Source organism: Mastigoproctus giganteus, chromosome 1 (assembly GCF_048544385.1).
Source record: "Mastigoproctus giganteus isolate SK-2022 chromosome 1, ASM4854438v1, whole genome shotgun sequence".
NCBI classification, from domain to species: Eukaryota; Metazoa; Arthropoda; class Arachnida; order Uropygi; family Thelyphonidae; genus Mastigoproctus; species Mastigoproctus giganteus.
Genome location: NC_143575.1, coordinates 150,265,856 through 150,292,552, shown reverse-complemented (window position 1 = coordinate 150,292,552; position 26,697 = coordinate 150,265,856). Strand labels below are relative to the sequence as shown.

Here is a 26,697-nt window from a genome sequence, read left to right as displayed (position 1 = left end):
GAGGGGAGGAGGGGTTATGCTATTAGTTAAGAAACACATAAAGTCCAAGGAAGTGAAGCCAGTCGACATCAATGGACAGGGCAGTGTCGAGTCAGTTTGGTGTGACATAAGCATAGGTAAATCAAAATTGAGAGTAGGAGTTTGCTATAGGCCTAATGACTCTGATGAGTATAATAAGATATTGTACAGGGAAATAGAATGGGCCAGTAAATCAGAGAGTCTTATAATGGGGGATTTTAATTTCCCAGATATTGACTGGAATTTGTGGGTTGGTCACTCGCACACTAGCAAGGCTTTTTTGGATTTATTGGATGATTGTTTTCTACATCAACATGTTCGTGAGGCAACAAGAGGGAGCAATACTCTTGATCTGATTATCAGTAGTGATTCTTCATGCATTAAGAATCTGCAGATAAATGAACCACTAGGTGGCAGTGATCACAGTGTGTTGAAGTGGGATTTACTCAAGGAGGTAACTACCATCAGAGGTAAAGGGAAGGGTTTTTGTTTTCATAAAGGCGACTATGATGGTCAGAGACAGTATTTAAATTCTATACAGTGGGACCAACTGATGATGTTACCAACAGCAAACTCAAAATGGGAAGCATTCAAGGAACTAATCTTGGAGGCTACCAGGCTTTATGTACCAACTAAGAAATATTGTTCAAGGTTTAGGCCTAAATGGTTGTCAGATGAACTAATGAGACATGTGGCAGAGAAGAAAAATGCATGGGATACATACAAATTAATGGGTGACATGGAAGCCTATGATAGATATAAGTTGGTCTGTAACCAAGTCACAAAGGAGATTAGGCAGGCAAAGGCAGACTACGAAAAATCCTTGGCAAAGGATGGAAAGGAAAAACAGAAAAGAGTTCTTTACCTATTTAAACTCAAGAAGGAAAGGGATGAATCAGATTGGTCCACTGGATATTGATGGTTCAACAGTTGAGGATCCTGCTCAGGTGGCTAACAATCTAAACAAGTATTTTGCATCTACATTCACGCATGAGGAGTTATTCAGGAAGGAGAATGATGTAAGTAAAGTAAACATTGGCAGTGAGCTGGATGATTTTGTAATAACTGAGAGGAAAGTGGAGGAGAGATTGTTGAGGATAAACATAAAAAAAGGCACCTGGGGTGGATGGGATCTATCCAGTTATATTAAAGGAGGCAGCAAAGGAAGTAAGCAAACCCCTAGCCATAATTATGAGAGCTTCTTTGGACTCAGGGGAGGTACCCATAGACTGGAGATGTGCAAATGTAACCCCAATTCACAAAGGAGGATCAAAGGCTGACACAAGTAATTATAGACCTGGTAGTTTAACTTTTGTTCCAGGTAAATTAATGGAGGCACTGGTTAAAGAAGCACTGCAGGATCATCTAGACAAGAATTCAGTTAGCTCAGACGCAGCATGGTTTTGTTAAGGGCAGGTCTTGCCTGGCCAATCTGATTGGATACTATGATGTAGTCACCAAAGAACTGGATGCAGGGAATAACTTTGATATTATATATTTGGATCTTAGAAAGGCTTTTGATACTGTTGCACATGGAAGACTGCTGCACAAATTGGAGCAGTCTGGCATTGGAGGCAAATTGCTGCTATGGATAAGGGGATGGTTGAGTGGCAGAAGACAGAGAGTGGTAATCAATGGACACTGCTCAACGTGGACTAATGTTATTAGTGGAGTTCCTCAGGGTTCAGTGTTGGGTCCGTTGTTGTTTTCGGTGTTTATGAATGATATTGATGATGGGATATCAAGTTTAATGTCCAAGTTTGCAGATGATACAAAGGTTGGCAGGGTTGTTAAGGACACTACTGACGCTATGCTGCTGCAACAGGATCTGGAAAGGTTGAACAGATGGGCTGAGAGGTGGCAAATGAAGTTTAACATTGACAAATGTAAAGTACTTCATATGGGAAACAGTAACCCCAGAGCAACGTATCAACTCTGCAGTACTACACTGACAGTGGTGGAGAATGAAAAGGACCTGGGGGTAATTGTGCAGGCAGATATGAAGTTCTATGAGCAGTGCAGATGAGCTGCAAGAGTAGCTCATGGTGTCTTGTCAGTGATATACAGGAATTTTTCTAGCAGGGATAAGGAGGTGATTATTCCCTTGTATAAGGCAATGGTTAGGCCACATCTTGAGTACTGTATACAGGTCTGGAGGCCTCATTTCAAGAAGGATGTAGAGTTGCTGGAACGGGTACAGAGAAGGGCAACAAGATTAGTGAATGGAACAAAGGGTTGCTCTTACGAAGAAAGGCTTAAGTTTTGCAAATTACAGAGTCTGTAGACTAGGCACCGGCGAGGTGATCTGATAGAGGTGTATAAGGCTTTGAATGGTTTGAGCATGCTCAATGCCAATGGGATTCTTCATCTTGCTCAGCATAATCAGCTCAGAGGGCATAAATTCAAATTGAGGAAGGACGGATGTCGGATAGATGTGCGGAAATTTGCCTTTGCCCAGCGGGTGGTTGGTTGGTTGAACCGACTTCCATCACTTGTTGTTGAAGTTGATAGCCTAAACAAATTTAAGGCTCAACTGGACAGGTATTTCGAGCGAACGGAGGGGTGAAATGGGAGTGGTGTTTTTTTTTTTTTTTTTTTGGCTGATGCTGAATAAGCTTGCTTTCTTGCATCATATGCTCTACTAATGCTAATGCTAATGGTAGGAAAGAGACAAAACAGTGCAGATAGGGGAACTATAGGAAATTCTGGAATTGGTAAAAGAAATGAAAGAGGTGAAAGACTTGTGGAATTTGCAGAATCTCAAGGAATGTCAGTAACGAACACTTTTTTCAAGAAAGGGTGAACAGAAAGTGGACATGGAAGAGCCCAAATGGATTAACAACTAATAAAATCAACTTCATCCTCACTAACAGAATGGTTATCTCACTAACAGAAGATATATCGTGAATGATGTTACTGTCCTGAACAAGGTAAATGTTGGAAGTGATCACAGAATGGTAAGATGCACACTTGATATAGATGTAAGAAAAGAAAGGAAAGGAAAAAAAAGACTCGAGTAAATAATACAAAGGTCTCTGAGATAATAGAAGAGGAGAAAAAGCAGTATGTACTGGAACTTAAGAACAAGTTTGAGCTTCTGCAGATGGCTCTGGACGAAGATATTGACGAGGAATATTACAACTTTCTGAAAGTGATAAAGTCCAAGAAACCTATAGGTAAAAAGAAATCCAAAGAAAAAAAATTTGTCAAGAAACACTTTCATGATGAACTGAAGACAACAAATGAAGAGCAAGAAAAACACTGACAAGGGGAAAATTGAATATACTGAGTTATGCAAAGCCATTAGAAAGAGACTCAGAGAGGACATAAGAAAATTTAACACAAGAAAAGTAGAACAAGCATTAAAGGAAAACAAAGGATTTAAATCAGCAGCCATGCGCAGTAACAGAAAGACAAATGATACTGAAACTGAAGAATAGCGATGGTGTACTTATAAATAGCAGAGAAGGTATAATTAAAATAACAGACAACTACTATAAAGAGTTATACAAGGAGTGAGGTAATGATGCCAGCAGTGGGGAAGATGGATCGCAAATTAGTAATACATACAAAATACCTGATATCCTTCCTGATGAGGTAGAACATGCATTGAAGAAAATGAAGAATGAGAAAACCCTGGGGGAAGATGAAGTTACTGTAGAGTTGTTAAAATTGGGAGGAAGACACATGACACAAAAATTGGCAAGACTCTTCACAAAATGCATTAGAAAAGGTGTGATGCCTAAAGAGTGAAATAATACAATCATAGTTTTGCTGCATAAGAAAGGAGATAAATCAGAAATTGGAAATTATAGACCAATTAGCTTGTTATCCCATCTACAAGTTGTTCACAAGGGTCATTACAGATTAGAAAGAATACTTGATGAGAATCAACTGAAAGAGCAAGCTGGCTTTAGGACAGGATTCTCAACTATGGATCACCTTCACGTAATGTCGTCACAGCTAATTGAGAAAGCAAATGAATATAAAACACCATTATGCCTGGCATTCGTGGATTATGAAAAGGCATTTGACTCCATACAGCATAAGGCAATGTTTCGGGCACTGGAAAAACAAGGCATAGAAACCCCCTCTATGATGATTTTGAAGAAAATATATGAGAATACTACCTCCTTTATTAGACTAGAAAAAGACAGTAGTAAATTTAAAATTGAGAAAGGAGTTCAACAAGGAGACACAATATCTCCAAAGTTGTTTACTGCTGCCCTTGAGGAAGCTTTCAGAAGATTAGACTGGTCGCAGAAAGGAGTCAGAAAGGATGTGAATGGAGAGTACCTAAACCATTTACGATTTGCAAATGACACTGTGATTGTAAGCCACGATCCCAAAGAATTAGAGGAAAATCTTAATCAGTTATGCAGAGTTAGTAAGGATTTTGGACTAAAGATGAATATGGCTAAAACAAAAGTAATGATGAAAAAGTTTCTTTGGTTTGTTATTTGTTTTTTAGGAGCATTAGCAACTAAGGCCATATTGCTCCGGGGATATGCAGTGGTCATTCCCTGACCTTTCCGCTTCCTTTTGCTCAGAATAATCACCTGAGAGGGCATAAATTCAAATTGAGGAAAGACAGATGTAGGATAGATGTGCGGAAATTAGCCTTTAGCCAGCGGGTAGTTGGTTGGTGGAACAGACTTCCATCCCTTGTTGTGGAGGTTGATAGCCTAAATAAACTTAGGGCTCAGCTGGACAGGTATTTCAAACGAACGTAGGGGTAGAGTGGAAGATTTTTTTTTGGCTGATGCTGCATAAGCTTGCTTTCTTACATCATATGCCTTTATTAATGGTAATGCTAATGTTAGATAAGAAGAGAAACATGGATTAGTTGTTGTTGTTGTTTGTTTATTTGGTTTTTAGGACCATTAGCAACTAAGGCCGTATTCTTCCGGGAAATGCGGTGGTCATTCCTTGACCTTTCCACATCCTCCGTATTTGGTGGTGATGGGCTCGAACCCTGGTCTAATCATGAAGTGTGTGCTGCGCACTGCTGCTCCTTCCCACCTGGCTTCGGAGGCACCTCAGATGGATTAGGCATCAAACTCAAGTAATGGACATCTTATCAAAACCAAAGAACTAAAATGGTCTTGGGCAGGACACAGCTCAAAGACATCATGACAGATGGACTAAGAAAATAACAGAATGGTACCCAAGAGGAGCTAGAAGAAAACCTGGAAGACAACAACGGAGATGGACAGATGAAATTCATGAGTTTGTGGGTAGTAAATGGATGGCCACTGCACAAAACAGAAGGAACTGGAAAGTTGCTGGAGAGGTCTTCATCCTGCAGTAGATTGAAAATGGCTGATGATGACCTCAATATGATATGCAGAACACTTCCCTATGAATTAGCTCTCCAGAATTAGCTCTTCAGAATAAGCTCTCCAGAAATTAAAACAAAAACAATTTTATGTGTTGAACAGTGGCACAAGCAATTTAACAGATTCTTTAAAGATATTGAATTTCAAATTGTAGCTAGGCCAATACGGAAATTGCACACTATACTGAACAATTGCTCAGTCTTTTCCTCATTTGCAACACAAATAAATGACCTAGTATACATGCAAAGGTGCATGTATACCAATGCTAGAAGTATAGTAAATAAATTTGATGAATTTGAGTGTTGGTCAAGATATCAAAGGCAGATATTGTTGGAATATCAGATACATGGTGTCACACTGATATTAGGAATGCAGAATTGGAATTTGGGGAGTACAGAGAGGACAGACAGGATAGGAAGGGAGGAGGTGTCATGCTGTTAATTAAGAAAAACATAAAATCAAAAGAAGTGCATCCAGTTGAGTCAGTTTGGTGTGACATAAGCACTGCAAAAGCAAAAATAAGAGTAGGAGTGTGTTATAGGCCTAATGACTCGAATGAGTACAATGAACAATTGTGCAGAGAAATAGAGTGGGCTAGTAAATAGGAATGTCTTATAATGGGGGATTTTAACTTCCCAGATATTGACTGGAACTTGTGGGTTGGTCACTCACACACTAGTAAGACTTTTGTGGATTTATTGGATGATTGTTTTCTGCAACAGCATGTTTGAGAGGCAACCAGAGAGGGTAATACTCTTGATCTGGTTATCAGCAGCGATCATTCTTGTATTAAGAATTTGCAGATAAAGATCACTAGGTTAACAGTGATCACAGTGTACTGATGTGGGATTTACTTAAAGATATAATTACCATCAGAGGTAAACGAAAGGATTTTTGCTTCTGTAAAGGTGAGTACAGTGGTCTTAGACAGTTTTTAAATTCTGTACAGTGGGATCAAATGACGATGTTACCAACAGTAAATTCTAAGTGGGAACCATTCAAGGACTTAAAAGTGGAAGCTACTAAACGTATCATACCTATTAAGAAATATTGTTCAAGGTTTAGGCCTAAATGGTTGTCAAATGAACTAATGAGACTAGTGGCAGAGAAGAAAAATGCATCGGATGCATATAAATTATCAGGCGACACAAATGCCTATGATACATATAAGCTAGTCTGTAATCAAGTCGCAAAGGAGGATAGGCAGGCGAAGGCAGATTACGAGAAATCTTTGGCAAAGGATGCTAAGAAAATCAGCAAGGATTTCTTTACTTATATAAACTCAAAAAGGAAGGGGATGAATCTGATTGGTTCACTTGATATCAATGGTTCGACTGTTGATGATACTACTCAGTTAGCAAACAAACTGAATGAGTATTTTGCATCTACATTCACATGAGGAGTTATTAGGTTTTGAAAATGGCAGAAGGCTATCAAATTGTAGCAGGGTGCTTAATCATTTTGTAATAACTGAGAGCAAAGTGGAGGACAAATTGTTGAAGTTAAACATAAGAAAGGCATGTGGGGTGGGTGGGATCTATCAAGTTATATTAAAGGAGGTAGCAAAGCAACTAAGCAAACCCTTAGCCCTATTTATGAGAGCATCCTTGGACTCAGGGGAGGTCCCCACGGACTGGAGATGTGCAAATGTATCCCCAATTCACAAAGGAGGATCAAAGGGTGACACGAATAATTACAGACCAGTTAGTTTAACTTCTGTTCCGGGTAAAATAATGGAGACACTGGTTAAAGATGCATTGCCGAGGCACCTAGACAAGACTGCAGCAATAATTCAGACACAGCATGGGTTTGTTAAGGGAAAGTCTTGTCTGACAAATTTGATAGGATATTATGTTGTGGGTACAAAGGAACTAGATGCAAAAAATAATTTTGATATCATATATTTGGATTTCAGGAAAGCTTTTGACACTGTTGCACATGGAAGACCATTGTACAAATTGGAGCAGAATGGTATTAAGGGCAAGTTGCTACAATGGATAAAAGGATGGTTGAATGGGAGAAGACAGAGGGTGGTAATCAATGGGTGCTACTCTTCGTGGACTAATTTTATTAGTGGAGTCCCACAGGGTTCGGTGTTGGGTCCACTGTTGTTTTGTATATTTATCAATGATATTGATAAAAGTATATCAGGCTTAGTGTTGAAGTTTGCAGATGATACAAAGGTTTGCAGGGTTGTTAATAACAGTAATCGCAGTGTGCTACTGCAACAGGATCTAGATAATTTGGGCAGATGGGCTAAGAAGTGGCAACTATAGTTTAACCTTGACAAATGCAAAGTGCTGCATATGGGCAGAAGTAATCCCAGAGAAACGTACCAACTGTGTGGTACGTTTAACACTTAAGGTGGTAGAAAATGAAAAAGACCTGGGAGTAATTGTGCAGTCAGATATGAAGTTTTCTGAGCAATGCAGACAGGCTGCCAGGGCAGGTCATTGGGTTTTGTCAATGATATATCGGAATTTTTTTAGTAGGGAAAAGGAGGTGATTGTCCCCTCTGTATAAGGCAATGGTCAGGCCACACCTTGAGTATTGCGTACAAGTCTGGAGGCCTCATTTTAGGAAGAATGTAGATTTGCTTGAACGTGTACAGAGAAGGGCAACAAGATTGGTGAGGGGAATTAACGGATCCTCTTACCAAGAGGGGCTTTAGTTCTGCAAATTGTAGTGACTGGAGACTAGGCACCTGCACGGTGATCTGATTGAGGTGTAGACGGCCTTGATTGGGTTGAGCGTGCTGAATTCTGATGGGATCCTTCCACTTGTTCAGATTACGAACCTAAGGGGGCATAAATTAAAATTAAGAAAAGACAGATGTAGAATAGATGTGCGGAAATTTGGCTTTAGCCAGCGGGTGGCTAATTGCCGGAACAAACTTTCATCTGTCGTTGTGGAAGTTGGTAGGTTAAATAAATTTAAGGAGGAACTCCTTAAATTTATTTAAGGAGTTCCTCCTTAAAAAAATCACACCATTCCCTCCACCTGTTCCTCCTTAACAGGCGGAGGGAATGGTGTGATTTTTTGGTTTTTTTTTTTTTTTTTTTTGATGCTGCTGCTGCTGCCTAAGCTCATACACTTGCTTTCTTGCATCACATGCTACTACTAACTACTACTACATTTCTTGTGGTGAATGCGACTCATCTGATCAGGGTTCTACACGGTTTCCTCTGAATTTTCGTGTTAATCAACACGTGGCCTCAGTTCGTGCTTCTCGTTCAGCAATGTGAGAATTAGCTTTTCATTCTGTTAATGAAAAACATACATTTTTGTTTAACAAAGCCAAAATACTTAGTGCCCAACGTAATTGTACATGACTATTGATTGCAGAAACTGTCAAAATTAAATTACATGAGAATTCTCTTAATGTTCGCTGGCCATATCTAATCTCCAACTCATGGTCCTTTACATGCATGCGTGAAAAGAAATAATCCCTATTTAAGTTCCATGCTCACTCCTATTCGGTAATTTTCATTCCTGTGATCATGACATACGGTCGAAAAGCACTTGTTAGCTTCAGGAAGGAAAATCGTTTTGCATTTTTTTTTTGTTAAATTAATTTATTACTTAATTTTTAATTGCATTAAAATTGATTTTTAATTGTGTTCATTTGATTTTTAATTATTGTTAATTATTTCTTAATGTAATGTACCATTTTCCGATTTTTTAAAATGGTTTTCGTTTTAAATTCTGGAGAGAATCATACAAAAGTGTTCTACGTATCATATTGAGGTAAACTTCTCTTACTGTTTTACAAGTATTTGTCCTATATAAACTATGTTATTTATAACAATTATTTTAAAAATAGCGAGGAAGACTACTTTTTACTTTAAATATTTTTCTTTAGATTTCGCTTAGTTTTAAAATTTCTTCTAGTTTCAAAAATTTTAAAAAGTTTTTAAATTTTCTGAACAGGTCATGTTATAGTTTTCTTTCACCATAAGTTTGACTTCTAAATTTTCTAATAAAAGACGGTTTCTCTCTTTCCACAAAGCAGTTTTCATTAAGCTGAAAACTCTTTCTAATGAAGCATTTGAGTGTGGAATGCTTAATATGGAGCTTACAATTTGAGACAAATTATTTGCCTCTGGAAATTTTGAGAAAAACTACACCGATTTTTTTTTATTAATTTTAACAATTCAAAAAAGGGGAAATTCATTTGAGTAATGAAATTCATTACTAAAATAATGTATGGCATAGATAAATTAATACATTATACATGTAATTTAAAACAACAAAGAGGAAAAAAAGATTTCTCAATTCTCATTTTTCTCTTGTTATTAGAATTAATATTTAACACATGCATTAGATTCCAATAACAATTAATTAAAAATATTCAAAATCAATAAATTAACAGTTTTTACTCTCTTATAGGTATAAATGATGGTAGTATCAGGAAGCCGGACTTGAAGTTCTAAATCAGGACAATCCCACCATATTGGGATGGCTGGCCACCCTAGACTTAAAGGATCACAGGAGTTTTAACTTCATAATGGCTTTATTGCCTGGCAAACCACTCAATAGTTAACAATGGGTAATGCATTTTTGTGGCAATGTATGGACCTGATCTTGTGATGTATGCAGCAGTATGTACATTACTGCAGGATCAATGCCTGTGGCAACTTTCCAAAATTTTTGTCAAGCCCTTTATTGAAGAAAGGATGCCTACTGCTGTTCAAAAGATATTTGAAAAGTCAATTTCTTTTACATTTTTAATCGTTTCCAATTCCAAACAATGACATTTTAACAAGCCAAAAAAAAAGGGGGGGGGATAAAAATATTTTCATAAAAAGTGAAACAGTTGCTTACCTTAGAAGAACAGCTTGATCTGAAGAATAACATCCAATCAAGATATCTGAAGAAATAAAAATAAACTGCATCAATGAAATAAATAATATTAAATCTATTTTATTCTTTTTTACATCATGAATACAATGTAATTAATCTTCTTGGTTAATTAAAAATTATTTAACTAAAAATAGATTACAGAATTAGGAAATACAATATAAAATGGTGAAAGAGGCCTATGCGCTCCGGATTCATATTATTGAAATGAAAAAATTATAAAATTAAAAAATTATTCCTCAGAGCGGTTTAATTTCTGAATACACATACAAGTACGGTTAATATATAAATATAAAGAGCTTTCGGCTGAGTGGACAGCCTTCTTCAGTTAGAAAATATATTAAAATGGCAGTTGGAATGGAAATGTGCACTGCCAAGATGGTGCGTGAGGCGCGTGGCTAATTGTTCGAGGTTGAAGTTTGTGGCTGTGACGTATGGTGGTGACGTGGCCAGCATTTGTCTATGGACAGAATTATTGCTTCTGTGATGGGGTTAACTTGGCAACCACTGTTCCTGTTCAAAGAGGTATCCGAGCATTTTATGTTTAACGATTCCAACCAGGTGCGCCTTAGGTAATGGTGGGACCTGTCCACAACCACGACATCGCGGTGTGGGTCAATGTCGTGGTGGGTTGTCCAGACATGCTCGGCGATAGCTGAGTGTTCCACATCTGCCAAACGGATCGCCCTTTTATGTTCTGAGAGACGTTTCTCGAGCCGACGTCCAGTCTCTCCAAAGTAGCAGCTAGTGCAGTCACGGCAAGAGATGCGATAGACAAAACCACTCTGCAGAAGGGTGGGGACAAGTGTTTTCACGTTGGAAATGAGAGAACGCAGTTTCTTGCCTGGGAGTTGGATGCACTTTATCCCGTGTGATTTTAGGATTCTACCGATCTGTTGTGACAGATTGACAGACTGTTGGCGTTGCTGTTGGTCGTGACGTTGTCGCGTGCCTGTAGGTCACACCTGTCAAGGATGTCGATGGGATACCCGCACCTCGCAAAGGTCTACTTTGACCTGGTGATCTCTGTGCGTCTTTCACCTGCGGATCTAGAGTGTGTCCAGGCGCGAGTTAGCAAGGTTCGGGCAGTGGTGAGGAGGTGACCCCGTGCGTGTGCTGACCGGAAGTTGGTAAATTGGCCAGCACACATAGGTTTACGATAAACTGTGGTCTTCAAGCATGTGTCTTCATGCCGGACAAGGGTATCTAGGTGTGGTATGGTGTTGTTCGACTCCAGCTCGATCGTGAATTTTATGAAGGGCGATAGTGAGTTCAGGTGGGTTAGGATTCACTGACCTGAGTCTCTAGGGATAACTACGAACACATCGTCTACACAGCGACACCAAAAGGCGATATGATCTGGTGCGTGTGTAAACGCACGTCCCTCTAACTCCTCCATCACGATGTTTGCCGTGACCGAACTGACAGGGGAACCCATGGCTGTGCCATGTACCTGCTGGTAAATTGAGTCGCTAAACATGATTGCACCCCCCTGTTAAGCACAGTCTGAGGGCGGTGGAAATGTCATCAGGTGTTAGTCTGGTTCTGTCGCTAAGGGTTTCATCATTGTCCAAGAGTTGTTTTTGCACAAGAGATGGCAAGTTCCACTGGGATGGAGGTAAAGAGTGATATTACATTGAACGATGCCATGGCTTGATCTTGTGAGATGGATATAGTGCGGGTCCTTTCTATGAACTCAATATTGTTGGAGATGGTGTAGGTGGTCTTGCCAACTAGAGGAGAAAGAAGCCTCAAGACAAACTTAGACAACTCGTAAGTCGGTGATCCACAGCAGGATACAATTGGTCTTAGTGGTGTGTCTTCCTTGTGTACCTTCGGCAGGCCGTAAAACCGTGGGATCTGACACTCGGAGGCACGGAGGTGATAACGGGTTGACTGTGTTATCTTCCCCTGTTTGAGCCAACTATTGATGAGGATATTCACCACTGACTCCCATCGTTCCAATGCTCTGCTGGGGTTAACAGTTAAGGGTTTGTAGACGGAAGTGTCTCGTAAAAGCAGTAAGGCTATCGCCACGTAATCAGTGCGGTTCATTACAACCGTACGACGGCCTTTGTCCGCCAGTCGAATGACGATGGATGAATCCCGTTTCGGTACAAACGGTTGTTTGTACCGAAAGGATTTCGGTACAAACAACCTCTCTCAGAAACGTCTCTCAGAACATAAAAGGGTGATCCGTTTGGCAGATGTGGAACACTCAGCTATCGCCGAGCATGTCTGGACAACCCACCACGACACTGACCCACACTGCGATGTCGTGGTTGTGGACAGGTCCCACCATTACCTAAGGCGCACCTGGTTGGAATCGTTAAACATAAAATGCTCGGATACCTCTTTGAACAGGAACAGTGGTTGCCAAGTTAACCCCATCACAGAAGCAATAATTCTGTCCATAGACAAACGGTGGCCACGTCACCACCATACATCACAGCCACAAACTTCAACCTCAAACAATTAGCCACGCGCCTCACGCACCATCTTGGCAGTGCACATTTCCATTCCAACTGCCATTTTAATATATTTTCTAACTGAAGAAGGCTGTCCACTCAGCCGAAAGCTCTTTATATTTATATATTAACCGTACTTGTATGTGTATTCTGAAATTAAACCTCTCTGAGGAATTATAATTTTTTCATTTCAATAATATGAATCCGGAGCGCATAGGCCTCTTTCACCATATTCGGACTATTCTTGGCCAACCAACATACGATATGGTTGTGAGACTACAGAAAGATTTCATCTTTATAGCCCGTGGCAGACAACACCTGAGGTTTGCTCACAGATGCAAAGCAAACAAGATTATACAGAAAGGATTTCGGTACAAACAACCGTTTTCTAATGAGCGTATGGGACGTGCCTGTCGGAACTTCAGCTTCAAGACTCTGCGCATATGGATTGGCTGCCTCCACCGTGACATACAGCGTGCTTCAGCGAGCAAAGTCGACCTTAAGGCTCTGATTCCCGATCCTATTTACACCAGTGTAATCAATACTTTATGTTACCAGGCTGTCAGAGAATCAGATCGTTATTGTGCCCGACAGAAACGTAAGTTCAATACTTTAATTAATGAATCCCGTCAATTTCGTCGCCAGCATAATGCCCCTTCTACAGGTTGCACGGATTTCGTATTGAACCTGAGCAACAAGCAGTTATCTGCAGAACAAATAGTCTTATTGACTCTTGGCATGACATTTGCCGTTCTTCCAAAGTACCCACCAATCACTGACATCACCTTGGGCATGGAAACATGTTTATCACGCCTCCCAGAAGATGTGGCCAATGCAATCCGCTTAAAGACTGCAGCAGTTCTACACCATGCTCACCCCGTCTCTTCAAACCTCAGCCGTATGCAGATTTCTACCCTCAAGGCACTGAAACGGGCCAAGAATAGTCCATCATCATTCTACCGGCGGACAAAGGCCGTCGTACGGTTATAATGAACCACACTGATTACGTGGCGAAAGCCTTACTGTCTACACACCCTTAACCGTTAACCCCAGCAGAGCATTGGAACGATGGGAGTCAGAGGTGAATATCCTCATCAATAGTTGGCTCAAACAGGGGAAGATAACACAGTCAACCCGTAATCACCTCCGTGCCTCCAGGTGTCAGATCCCACGGTGTTACGGCCTGCCGAAGGTACACAAGGAAGACACACCACTAAGACCAATTGTATCCTGCTGTGGATCACCGACTTACGAGTTGTCTAAGGTGGTCTCGAGGCTTCTTTCTCCTCTAGTTGGCAAGACCACCAACTCTAATGCTCAAATAACAACCACTTCTAATCAATATCCTTACCCGACCCACATTTTCATTAGTTTTAATGGATACTGGATGGTCTGGTCATTCATTGTTTTCCATATTCCCACTTTCTTCTAAAAATCTTTTATGCCATTCAAATATGCAAGCTATTGACATAGTTTCTTCACCAAAAACTTGACATAATAACTTATAACTTTCACTTGGTGTTTTCTTTAGTTTTAAATTTGAGGTTGACTGTTGTTTGATTCTTTTGTGTGTAATTTTTCTGGCAACTTCCAAAATCACAAGGTAATGAAAACCTGTCTCACTGCAAAGCAAATAAGTGTGTTGGAATATGACTTGGCAGACGACTAGGGAAAGGTATACAAGGTCAATTGCTGTGCCTTTGTTTCACAGGTGGTGAAACAAAAAAATGTGCTTGGTGTGTTGTGGCTGTGCATGTATTCTTGTTATCTACTAGACACACCTTGTATATTTAAAATGAGACTTGTTTTGCCTCCAATTTGAAATCCAAGGAGTATTCCTTACCATATGTTAACTGCATTAGTTAATGATCATTGGACTTTTTTTTTTAATCAGAATGTTAACAAGCCCTTCAAGTTCATTAAGAATAAAAATGAATGACTAGTTAATAGCTAGTTAATTTATTCAAATGAACTTGAATGGCTAGTTCATTGCAGCATCCTTTTGGAATAACAGAGATTTCTGAAATGTGGCTTTTGGATTACTGTTCCATGTCTGCATTTAGTGCCAATCTAGATTATAAATATACTTGGCTTCTAGGAAAAGTAACACATGCATTACTATGAGGTAGGCATTTTGCTTTACTACATTCATTCAAATTAATTAATGTAGAAACATTGTTTCTTTTAGATCTCTTGATATAACTTTCATGTTTACTGTGGTATAACTGTCAACATTACAAATTTTAATTGAATGGGAATTTGTGTCTGTCTGTGTCCACTGAGGTGAAAACATTAAAATTCACATTCGAATCTGAACGTCAGCTGCTATTTTCTTAGTTAACTGCACAAACTTGATTTTATGTTAATAACCCCCCCCCCAACAAAAGTTTAGACTTAACCTGATTATCTTTGCAATTCATAAAGATATTTCCACCATTTTTACATATCCAGAAGATATTTTTTGACTTAAATACATTATTCAGGAATTTGCAATAGTCACAATGACCACACTTCCATGGTCTATGCTCCTATATGTGACACTTCATTTTGGCTTGCTACATGGTTAGCATTCATTGCCTGGGAACATATACCATCTGTTTCTGCATGGTCGAACTCGTGGTGGTGGTCACCTCTTTCATTTACCTCATTTAACACTTTCTGGAGTGGCTTCGACAAATGTGTGGGCCTTAGACTTCACATTTACCACTAGCAGTTGACTCTGTGAAATGTTTTACAAGGAGTTTTGAAGATTTGTAAAAATAAAAACTTCTGTAATTATTTTGACTTGGCTACCCAAAAGTAGAGTAAAATAAATGAAAAAATTAAAATCAGAATAAAAAATCATAGAAAAATTCATAAAAATCTTTTATTACATTTCTGATGTAATCATATCAAAAGGAAGTCAAAAGAATTTTGAAAGATCTTAATGCCCAGAAAAGCTCCAGGTCCTGAATGGTATTTCGCCACTTATTCTCAAAATCTATGCTCCTGAGCTTACTCTGTTTTCTGTGACACCTATTACACTATCTTATTCCATGAGTTTTTCTCCTTCTGCTCTGAAATTTGTTAATATACAGCTAGTTCCTAAAAAGGGTGACAAATCCCACCCATCCAATTATCATCCCCTTGTACTTATACTCTTTCTAAAGTAATGGAGAAAAGCATTAACCACCAACTTCTAAAGTATCTTGAAACCTTCCATCTAACCAATAATCCCTAATATGGACTTTGTCAGTGTCGATCCACTGGTGACAATATTAGTTTACATCACCCATCTATGGAAAAATTCAACAGAAAAGTTTGGTGAAAATCAAACAGTTGCCCTTGAAATTTCAAAGGCTTTTGACCTTGTCTAGCATAAAAGACTAAATAAGCATCCATCTTATGGATTGCCAACTGTTTTTTGCATATGTGAATCCAGTTTTCTCTCTGACCACTCACTGCAGTGATGGTGGATGACTTCTATCTTCTAACTTCTCAACTGATGCTGGTGTTCCCCAAAGTTCAGTTCTTTCTCCTACTCTTTTAGGCTTATATATTAAGACTTTCTACTGACTGCAAATCCAATCCATAGTTTTGCTGATGACAGTGTGTTGCCTTCCACCTCCTAGTTTGAGAAAACCTTGTCCTGCACAAACCACTTTAACTTCTTGAGTATCCATCACCAATTCCTTAAGTGCTGATCTCCAGGTAATTCTTCAATAGGGCAAAGGCAACTTAGTTAATTTCAGTCCTTCTAAAACCCAATCCTATCTTATATCTCATGAAAAAGGAATCTGCTGCTAATAGGCATATCTTCAAATGACACTCAGATTTCTAGAAAACAGAAATTTCTATTAGGGATTACCCCCAACTTCTAATTTCCCTCTCTTGGCATAAGCATATCACAAATATTGCATCCTCTGCATCTGAAAAACTGGATTCTCCATTTCTCTCTTGAATTTACTTTTTTCTAAACAACTACTTACTCTGTACAAATATCAAATTTGCCCTACCACGGAATATTGTTCCCACATCTGGGGTAGTATCTAAAACATTCTCAGGCTTCTAGACTCCACTGAACGGAGGGCATTCAGGTTAATCATTGACCCATCTCTTCACTCTCTGTCTCATAGACATACTGCTACATGACTTTTCTATAGATATTTTCATGAGCACTGTTCTTTTGAATTGGCATGTACAATTATTCCTTTCTCTTCCAAAACAGTTCAAACACATACCACAACCAGTCAGCATCCATTTACTATCTAATTTCAAACTCATATAACCAACTTTTAATTTTGCTCATTTATTCCCTTAACTTCCATTTTCTGGAACAAAATTCCTTCACGTGTATTTCTTGCAAATTACATTCTACAGAAATTCAATTCCAGTCTCAACAAGTATCTTGTTTTCTCAACCTTCAACCCACACAAGGTACTAATTATTACAGGTTCTAATACCTTTCATATTTGGGGTTTTATTATTAAAAAAAAAAAAAAAAAAAATCTTCTATTATCTACTTATGATCTTTTTATCAAATTCTCGATTTGAATTCCAAGAACTTTAGGCATATATAAATGTACTTATATATACTTCCATCACTGTTCTTAAATCAATCCCACCAAGTGCATAAGTGATTTTGGGGCTGCTATTCTCCAAATGTAACATCCTGCATTTGCTGCCTTACAACATAACTGACATTTTCTGACAAACATTAAAGCCGATCAAAAGTTATCTGAAGGAGTATTGCTAGGCACTGGTCACTAGCCACTCTCTCAATCTTCACATTTGCAAATTTTTACATCACATCCTATCCTGGCAACATCATTCATGAAAACCAAAAAAGACAGTGGTCCCAAACTGATCCTTAGGGATCCCCACTTCTAACATCAGACCAATCTAAAAAGCAACCATTAATCATAACCCTCTGCCTCCTGTCCTGTAGCCACTGAGCAGGGCCATGCAAATAGAGGTACAATGGATGTGCTGCACCAGAGCCCAAATCTACAGGGGGCCCAATCAAGGCCGAAATTTGCCTTTAGCCAGCGGGTGGTTGGTTGGTGGAACAGACTTCCATCCCTTGTCGTGGAGGTTGATAGCCTAAATAAGTTTAAGGCTCAGCTGGACAGGTATTTTGAACGAACAGAGGGGTGAAGTGGAAGTGGGTTTTTTTTTTTTTGGCTGATGCTGCATAAGCTTGCTTTCTTGCATCAAATGCCTCTACTAATGCTAATGCTAAAGGGAGCCATCAAAGTCTCAACATAAATGAGGCCCATATCAGATGACACAGAAGCCTATGGTAGATATAAGCTGGTATGTAATCAAGTCACGAAGGAGGCTATGCAGGCAAAGACAGATTACGAGAAATCATTGGAAAAGGGTGCAAAGAAAAAAAAAAGAAAAAAAGAAAAGAGTCCTTTACTTATATAAACTGTAGAAAGGATGAATCAGATTGGTCACTTGATATCGATGGTTAGACTGTATTTGATTCTGCTCAGGTAGCTGAGAAACTAAATCAGTATTTGGCATCTACATTCACAAATAAGAGTTATTAAGGGAGGAAAATGCCAGTAGTTTATCAAACTGTAACAAGGTGCTTAATGATTTTGTAATAACTGAGAGCAAGTGGAGGGGAAAATGTTGAAGTTAAACATAAGAAAGGCACCTGAGGTGGATGGGATCTATCCAGTTATATTAAAGAAAGCAGCAGAGGAAGTAATCAAACCTTTAACCATAATTATGAAAGCTTCCTTGGAATCAAGGCAAGTCCCCATGGATAGGAGATGTGGAAATGTGACATAAATTCACAGAGGGGGCTCAAAGGTGACACAATGAATTACAGAACTGTTAGTTTAACTTCTGTTCGGGGGAAATTAATGGAGACACTGATTAAAGAAGCACACCAGCATCATCTAGACAAGACAGCAGTTGTAGTTCGGACACAGCATGGGTTTGTCAATGGTCTTTTCTGACCAATTTGATTGGATACTATGATATCGTCACAAAGGAACTGGATGCAAAAAATAATTTTGATATCACATATTTGGATTTTAGTAAAGCTTTTGATATGGATGCACGTGGAAGACTACTGTACAAACTGGAGCAGTATGGCACTGATGGAATAATTGCTGCTATAAGACAGAGTCTAATCAATAGACACTGCTCTTAATGGCCTAACGTTTCAGTGTTGGGCCATTCTTGTTTTCTCCATTTATAATGGAGAAAACACATGATATTGATGAAGGTATATCAGGCTTAATATCCAAGTTTGCAGATGATACAAAGGTTGGCAGTTCTGTCATTATTGTTAATGACAGAACACTATTGCAACAGGATCTGGAAAAGTTGAGCAGATGGGCTGAGGGGTGGCAACTGAAGTTTATATTAACAAATATAAAGTACTGCATATGGGTAGCAGTAAATCCAGAGATATGTACCAACTATGTGGTACTACCATCAGGGTAGTAGAGAAAGAAAAACACCTGTGCAAAATTGTGCAGTCACATAAGAAGTTTTTTTAGCAGTGTAGACAGGCTGAAAGAGTAGCCCATGGTGTCTTGTCAATGACATACAGGACATTTGCTAGCAGGGATAAGGAGGTAATTGTTCCTTTGTATAAAGAAATGGTCAGGCCACACCTTCAGTACTGCATACAGGTCTGGAGACCTCATTTTAGAAAGGATGTAGAGCTACTGGAACAAGTACAGAGAAAGACAATGAGATTGGTGAGTGGAACAGAGGTTTGCTTTTACCAAGAAAGACTTAAGTTCTTCATATTGCAGAGTCTGGAGACTAGTCACCTGCGAGGTGACCTAATTGGTATTATAGGCCTAAGGAATCTGATGAGTAACAATGAGCAATTGTGCAGAGAAATAGAATGGGCCAGTAAAACAGAATGTCTTATAATGGGGGATTTTAACTTTCCAGATATTATTATTATTATTGCTGCTCTTATATTATTTCTTCCTGATTGGGGTTTCCACCTTGTAATGGGTATTGCTGCCACCCTGTGTACTTGGTAGCAATACTCATGATGGGTATTGCTACCAAGTACACAGGGTGGTTGTTGTGTCTGATGTTACTGTTGGTCGAGGAACTCTCTCACAATCCTACAGGTGTTCAGGATTGCGACTTTCTGGAGTTCCTTGTAGGTGTTTGCTGGAAGACCTATTGCTGCTAGGCTGTTATGTAGGGTTTTTGGCACCCTATCTGTGGTTGACACGATGATCGGGATGGTCATTACTTGTTGCATATGCCACAGCTTTTTGATCTCCTGTCTTAGGTTCGTGAGCTTCCTGATTTTTTCCCCATGGGTTTTCTGCAGGTTGCCAGTGTTGGGTACCTACCACTATGTCAATCAGATAGGTAGCCTTTTCCTTCTTGTCCACAAGGGTTATGTCCGGTCTGTTGTGCGGGATTGTCCTATCCGTTATTATGGCGCGGTCCCAGTACAGTTATGGGTTGGGGTCTCTAGTACTGTACACTTTCTTCGATCAACTGGTATTTCCTTGCTAGCTTCTGATGTATTATCGTGGCTACCTGGTCGTGTGTTTGAGTATGCTCAGTCTGGATGATCACCTTGCATCCCATAGTGATGTGTTGGATCATTTCTGAGGCCAGGTGGCATCATCGACATGTGTCATCTAACACTCCGGGCTTCTTGGCGATGTATTTTCTATAGTTCCTGATGTTGATTACCTGGTCTTGGATGGCGAGCATGAATCCTTCAGTCTTGGGGAAGAGTGTCCCGCTCGTGCACCATGTATTGGAAGCAATTTTATCTATGTGACCCAGATGGAGAACCTCCTGGTTGGAGGGGAACTCCTCGCTTAGGTTGAGTGGGGTATACCGCTTGTCTATCTTCCTTATGGCCTGGTGGAGTGGTGCTGTGTGTTTCTGAAAGTAATCCTTCAGGTTAACTATCGCTGACTTCTGTTGCTCAATGAGGTCTATTAGGCCTCTTTGAGACCTAATAGATCCGGCCTAATAGACCTCAATGAGGTCTATTAGGCCGGATAATTGTCAGTCTCTCCATGGCAGCTCTCGGGTGGTGTTGGGGCTCTTGGTCATCATTGTCCTTGTCCTTCTCATGATATCCTCCAGCTCGGTGTTAGTCCAATCTATGACCCCGAAGGAGTAGTTATACAATCTATACAGTCTATAGGTGTTTATGGCTTTAACTGTGTTCCCTCCATTCAGCTTTGCTTTCAGCAGGCTTCTGAGTCTCTGATGGTATTTTTCGGTCAGGAAGGCCATAATTTCCTTGTGCTGTAACTGCTGAGCCTGCATCATCCCCAAGTATTTACAGGCCTCTCCCTCTGTCATGGCTTCGATCTCTTTACCATTCTGCAATTGGTAGTTTCGGTTGACTAATTTTCCCTGATTCAATCCGTGGGTCTTGCATTTGCCTAGACCAAATTCCATTCTAATATCATTGCTCAATTCTTCGGTGATCTGGAGTAGCTGCTGAAGGTGCTTCTCGGTTCCCGCGTAGAGCTTGTTGTCATCCATATCCATCAAGTGGGTGAGGGTGTATAGGTTCGTCCTTCCTTCTTTGAGGTTATATCCGTACTTGCTACTGTTGGGCATGGTAGATAGCGGGTTAAGTGCTAGACAGAACCACAATGGGCTCAGGGCATCTCCCTGAAAGATTCCTCTCCTGATGGGGATTGGCTTAATGGTGGTACTCCATTTCGCCATTGTTTCTCTTAGGAAGTTTGTCACTACCGGATTGACTTTGTAGATATTCAGTGCCCTATGCCAGCTATGAGGCACGGAGTCGAAGGCCTTGCAGTAATCGATATAAGCTGAGTACATGTTGCGGCGCTTCTTGTAGGCTTTCTCCATAACTGCGGCATCTAGCATTAGTAGAGGCATTTGATGCAAGAAAGCAAGCTTATGCAGCATCAGCCAAAAAAAATCAGCATTGAGCATGCTCAAACCATTCAAGGCTTTATACACCTCTATCAGATCACCTTGCTGGTGCCTAGTCTCCAGACACTGTAATTTGCAAAACTTAAGCCTTTCTTCATAAGAGCACCCCTTTGTTCCATTCACTAATCTTGTTGCCCTTCTCTATGGTTAATTGCTCCTTGTATCTTTTGCTCAGCCGCTTGCTTCCTTTTTGCTGTTCGGCCATTATATTCTGGCTCTCCAAGTGGTCTGATATCTTCCTGGTTATGCAGCTGGTCAGGATCTTGTACATTGTTGGGAGGCAGGTGATTGGCCTATATTTTGCTGGGTTTCTTGTATCTTCATCTTTAGGCTTCAGATATGTGATTCCTTGAGTGAGAAACTTTGGAACTGTCTCTGGGTGCCTTATCATTCAGGTGAAATGCTCTGCCAGGTGCTTGTGCGTGCAAGTGAGCTTCTTGTACCAGTAGTTGTGGACATTATCTATTCCTGGAGTTTGCCAGTTGTGAGAGTTCTTGATCATCTGTTTTACTTCTTCTTCCCGAATCGCCCACCTGCTCATTTCTTGTACATCTTTGGTTTTCTTGCATTCTAGTTCTATCCAGGTGACTTGGCTGTTATGTTTTACTTTCCTGCTCCATATGTTTCCCCAGAAATCCTCAATCGTCATCTTCTCGGGTGGTCAGTTCCCTTGTTTCCCGTCTTCTCCGAGATTCCTGTAGAAACCTCTTTGGTTCTCATTGAAGAATCGGTTGTTTATTTTCCTCTTGGAGTTCTCTTTGTATCGGCGAAGTCTCTTGCTGAGTGCAAGGAGGGTCTGCTTCAATGGGTCCAAGTACTCTAATTTTTTGTCTCATGTTTGCTGTGGATGCTGTCTCTCTTGAGGATGCTCTTCACTTTTCCAATTAATTTCTTACTCCTATTGCCCCGTTGGTACTGAGTCAATTGGCCTATCTTGACTCTTAATTTTTCTATCTTCTGCTGAAGTCTAGTCTTCTTTCCCAAGCTGGTGGTTCCTTCTGTTTTCGGTTCTTCTGCTGCTGGTCTCTCGATTCTCTTACATTAATCCTCGAGGCTGCTACCGCAGCACAATACATGGCTGTGTGGATGGCCTCCAGTGTTGCACCATTACTGTCGAGGTAATGCGGTATTATGTGCCTATTCAAGTGGTCTGTTACTCTCCACAAGGTTCTATTTGGCCTCTGCTTCGATATCACATGAGCCTTTGTGGGGTCCATTCCTTCGAATTCTGTTAAGGCCTTCTTCCACTCATCCTCTAATCTGGATATCATGACCTCATCTGTTTCCACTTCAGCTGCTGCGGGTCGTATTTCCTCTTGCTCTTCTGCCTCTGGTTCGGCGATGGTATTGTTCTTCCTCCTCTAGTTCCATATTCTTTATCCTTTGTAGTTGATCGCTAATGTCCTGCTTGATTTTTTCCAAGATTGCAGGGGCTATTAGGGTCTTTGTGACGATGGTCCTTCTCTAGTCTGCTATTCGCTATTCGGTGACCTGAATATCTGGGAATCATTCCAGCCACTTGGTATGTAGTCTCGCCCTGTAAGTTGTCATATTGGTCTCCAGCTTCATTATTTTCCTGTATGCATTCATGATGTATGTATTCATTTCGATGTCCACTTCATGCGTTGGTGTTTTCTCCCTTACTGGGTGTTCATTAGCGCAGTTGTGCAGGAACCACTTCCAGTTGGTGGGGCTGGATGGTCTTGCCCTCCTCTTCTCCCATACAGGGGACAGCGCCACTTGCTCCACCGTCTTCTTTGGGAGATCATCTCTGATTTTTCGAACCAACCCCTCTGCCTAAGGCCTGAACACGAGCGACTTTATCCTGTGCCACACTTGATGCATTATGATTAATATTTCTCTATGACATTATTCATTATTACAGGTCCACCTTATTATTATTATTATTATTATTATTATTTTATAAGCCATATGGTACAAGGAAGCCTGAGGCTTATGCTGCACCAGCCAAAAAAAAAAAAAAAAAAAAAAAAAAAAAATTGCTGAGTTATCAATTGAGAGAGAGAGAGAGAGGAGGAGGGGGGAGGGAGGGAGGGAGGGAGGGAGGGAGAGAGAGAGAGAAGTAGAAAGGAATCACCAAGAAGAGAAGAATGATGATATCCAGCCCAGGACCCTTGGTTTGCCAAACCCATACTCACCAGATGTGAACCCCATGGAGCAATATCAACTGGAACTTTTCTTGCACAGTAGAAAGACTTTTGTGAATTGATTGGATGACTGTTTTCTTCAACAACATGTCTGAGATGCAACTAGAGGGAGCAATATTCTTGATATGATAATTAGTAGTGATTAGTCATGAATTAAGAATTTGCAGATAAAGGAACCGCTGGGTGACAGTGATCAGAGTGTACTGATGTGGGATTTACTTAAAGATGTAACTACCATCAGGGACAAGGGGAAGGGCTTTTGCTTTCGTAAAGGTGACTACAGGGGTCTCAGACAGTTTTTATATTCCATACAGTGAATCAACTGATGATGTTACCAATGTTGAATTCTAAATGGGAAGCCTTCAGGGACTTAATCTTGGAGGCTACTAGGCTTTTCATTCCAACTAAGAAATACTGTTCAAGGTTTAGGTCTAAATGAATATCAGATGAACTAATGAGGCTTGTGCCAGAGAAGAAAAATGCATGGGTAAATGACCATCGAGTGACCATCCCACAAGTTCTAGTCAATATCTGGAAAGTTAAAAGCCCCCATTATAACACAATCCGATTTACTGGCCCATTCTATTTCTCTGCACAATTGCTCATTATACTCATCAGGCCTATAACACACATCTACTCTCATTTTCCCTTTCCCAGTGCTTATGTCACACCACACTGGCTCAACATTGCACTGTCCACCAATGTCAATTGGATGCACTTCCTTAGATTTTACATGCTCCTTAACTAACGGCATAACCCCTCCTCCCTTCCTGTCCTGTCTATCCTTTCTGTATATATCATACTCCCCAAATTCCAATTCTGCACTGCTTATATCCATGTAGCACCACGTCTCTGATATCCCAACAATATCTGCTTTTGAGGTCCTTGACCAGCACTTCAAATTTAACAAAATTATTTACTATACTCCTAGCATTGGTGTACATGCAAGTATACATGCACCTATTCTTACTCTTAGTTACCCTAACACAACCCATGCATTTACTTGTTCCATGATGACTCCTAGCAGCTCTTAAAATCCCCAGTACCTCGCTTTTCAGGGAGCTGCTCATTCCAATAGAAGCAACAGCTCATTCCTATAGAATCACTTTCACCTCTGCCTGTGGCTTCCGTTAATCTATTAGTCTGTGAAATCCCCCAAACTAACAGTTTTCCGACCCACCTAACACTGCCTCCATAGTATCAGCAAATTCTTGCACCCTTTCTATTTAAGTATATCCCATCTCTGTAGAAACAATAAATCCTGTTAACAAGCACAGACTATGTTCAGAAAAATTCTACACCACGAGCTTTCCACAATCCTCAAGGGCCAAATTGATTGATAAGGCTCTCATGATATACTCCCTCCTATCATGTCTCGGCAGAATTGCAGACACTTTCAAATTTAATCCTAACTCACGACTTTTTTTTCAACATTGACCTGAACATGTTAAGTAAGTTCACAGATCTCCTACTCTTAATGTCATTAGTGCTGAAGTGTACAACAATATCACTCTTTGTGCCCTTAAAAGATGATATCTGCTCTACAACATCATCAACCTTTTCCCCCTGGCAGATGTACCCTGGTCCTATTCCACCTATCCTTTTTGCACAATATATTTCCCATCTCTTTGACAATAGAATCACCGACAAGAACTAGCTCCTGTGGGACCAACACATTCTGCCCTGAAGGTTGCTTCTGTGTTGCCTGATGATCAAGTGCAAGCTCTGGCACTGATGTCGGCAGGTGAGAGCGAGATGCCCCCCCACCCCGCTATGTAAGTCCTTTGAGGGCATCTACCCTGTCCTTCAAGTTCTCATAAGGGCCCATAACAATACTTCTAACTTTTTCACACTGCTTACATTGAGCACATACAAAGGCATCCCCCCTTGGCAAAATCATGTCCCATCCCAGAAAGTCAGCAAACTTATCACAAGTTGCACATTTCTTTAGGTTGTGATGTGTTGGAGAATAGCCCACTTCGGTTCTCCGATGAGCCACAGCACTCCCTCTACTCTGTGCACATTGCTTTGCTGCTCTAGTCTGCGGCATGATATCCGTTTAAATACAATTTAATTAATTAACAATGAAAATTAATAAGGTTAATAAATTTAATTTACTATACTATACTATACTTGACTATACAATATTATACTAAGCTAATGCATTAATATGTATTCCACTATATAGTTTTACATTATACCTTAACTATCAAATTTGAGATATACGTTATCAAGTTAAGCTGTACTGTAATGATCACAATGCTAAATTAGTTATATTGTTAGCTAAATACAAAAGATATATGCCCAAATATTAATTAGAGAGAAAAAAATAATATAAATATAAAAACTTATATAAACTACAATACACGTAATATTAAATACAATTTATTTCTCTGTAATTAAAAACAATACTAATTAATAATAAACACGATTTCCTGTTTCGTCAGCATTGTAGATGTCTTCTTCATTGAAATCTTTCCTCATTTCTGCCCAAACACAGTCAATCCATTCATTTGCCATTATTGGATTTGCAGATCGAGTTTCTCCACTAATTTTTTCATAAACGATGTTATATCGGTTTTTGAATTGATCCAGCTAACTGTTGTTACATACAAAATCGTCATGTGCAAATTGTTTAGCAAATTTTTCTGTTTGAGCCTTCAAGATCAGACCGTCTATTGAAAATACAACATTTCTTTGTACAAAGTGTAAAATGTGTTGATGTCTACGGCACCCGGGGTTTCCCCTATCTCCGCATTGCTTATATTGTAGGTGTGCAGTTTGCTAGGAAAGCCAGAGACTTCAAAGTGTGTGGGTACTGAATTTGTGTTATGTCGTGTATTAGTATTAGCAATGGCCACATGGTGCAAGGAAGCCTATGCCTATGGCTTATGCTGCACCAGACAAAAAATAATAAATAATTAATAA

General features: G+C 39.9%; 1 protein-coding gene across 1 annotated transcript in view; it reads right to left on the bottom strand.

The window, feature by feature from the left end:
- LOC150091194 (integrin alpha-9-like) overlaps positions 1 to 26,697 on the bottom strand; it is a 504,992-nt gene that overhangs the window by 335,924 nt on the left and 142,371 nt on the right. The window contains exon 6 of the mRNA XM_090389511.1: positions 10,182 to 10,227. Coding sequence (XP_090245637.1) covers positions 10,182 to 10,227 — 46 coding nt within the window. The remainder of the gene's footprint in view (positions 1 to 10,181; positions 10,228 to 26,697) is intronic.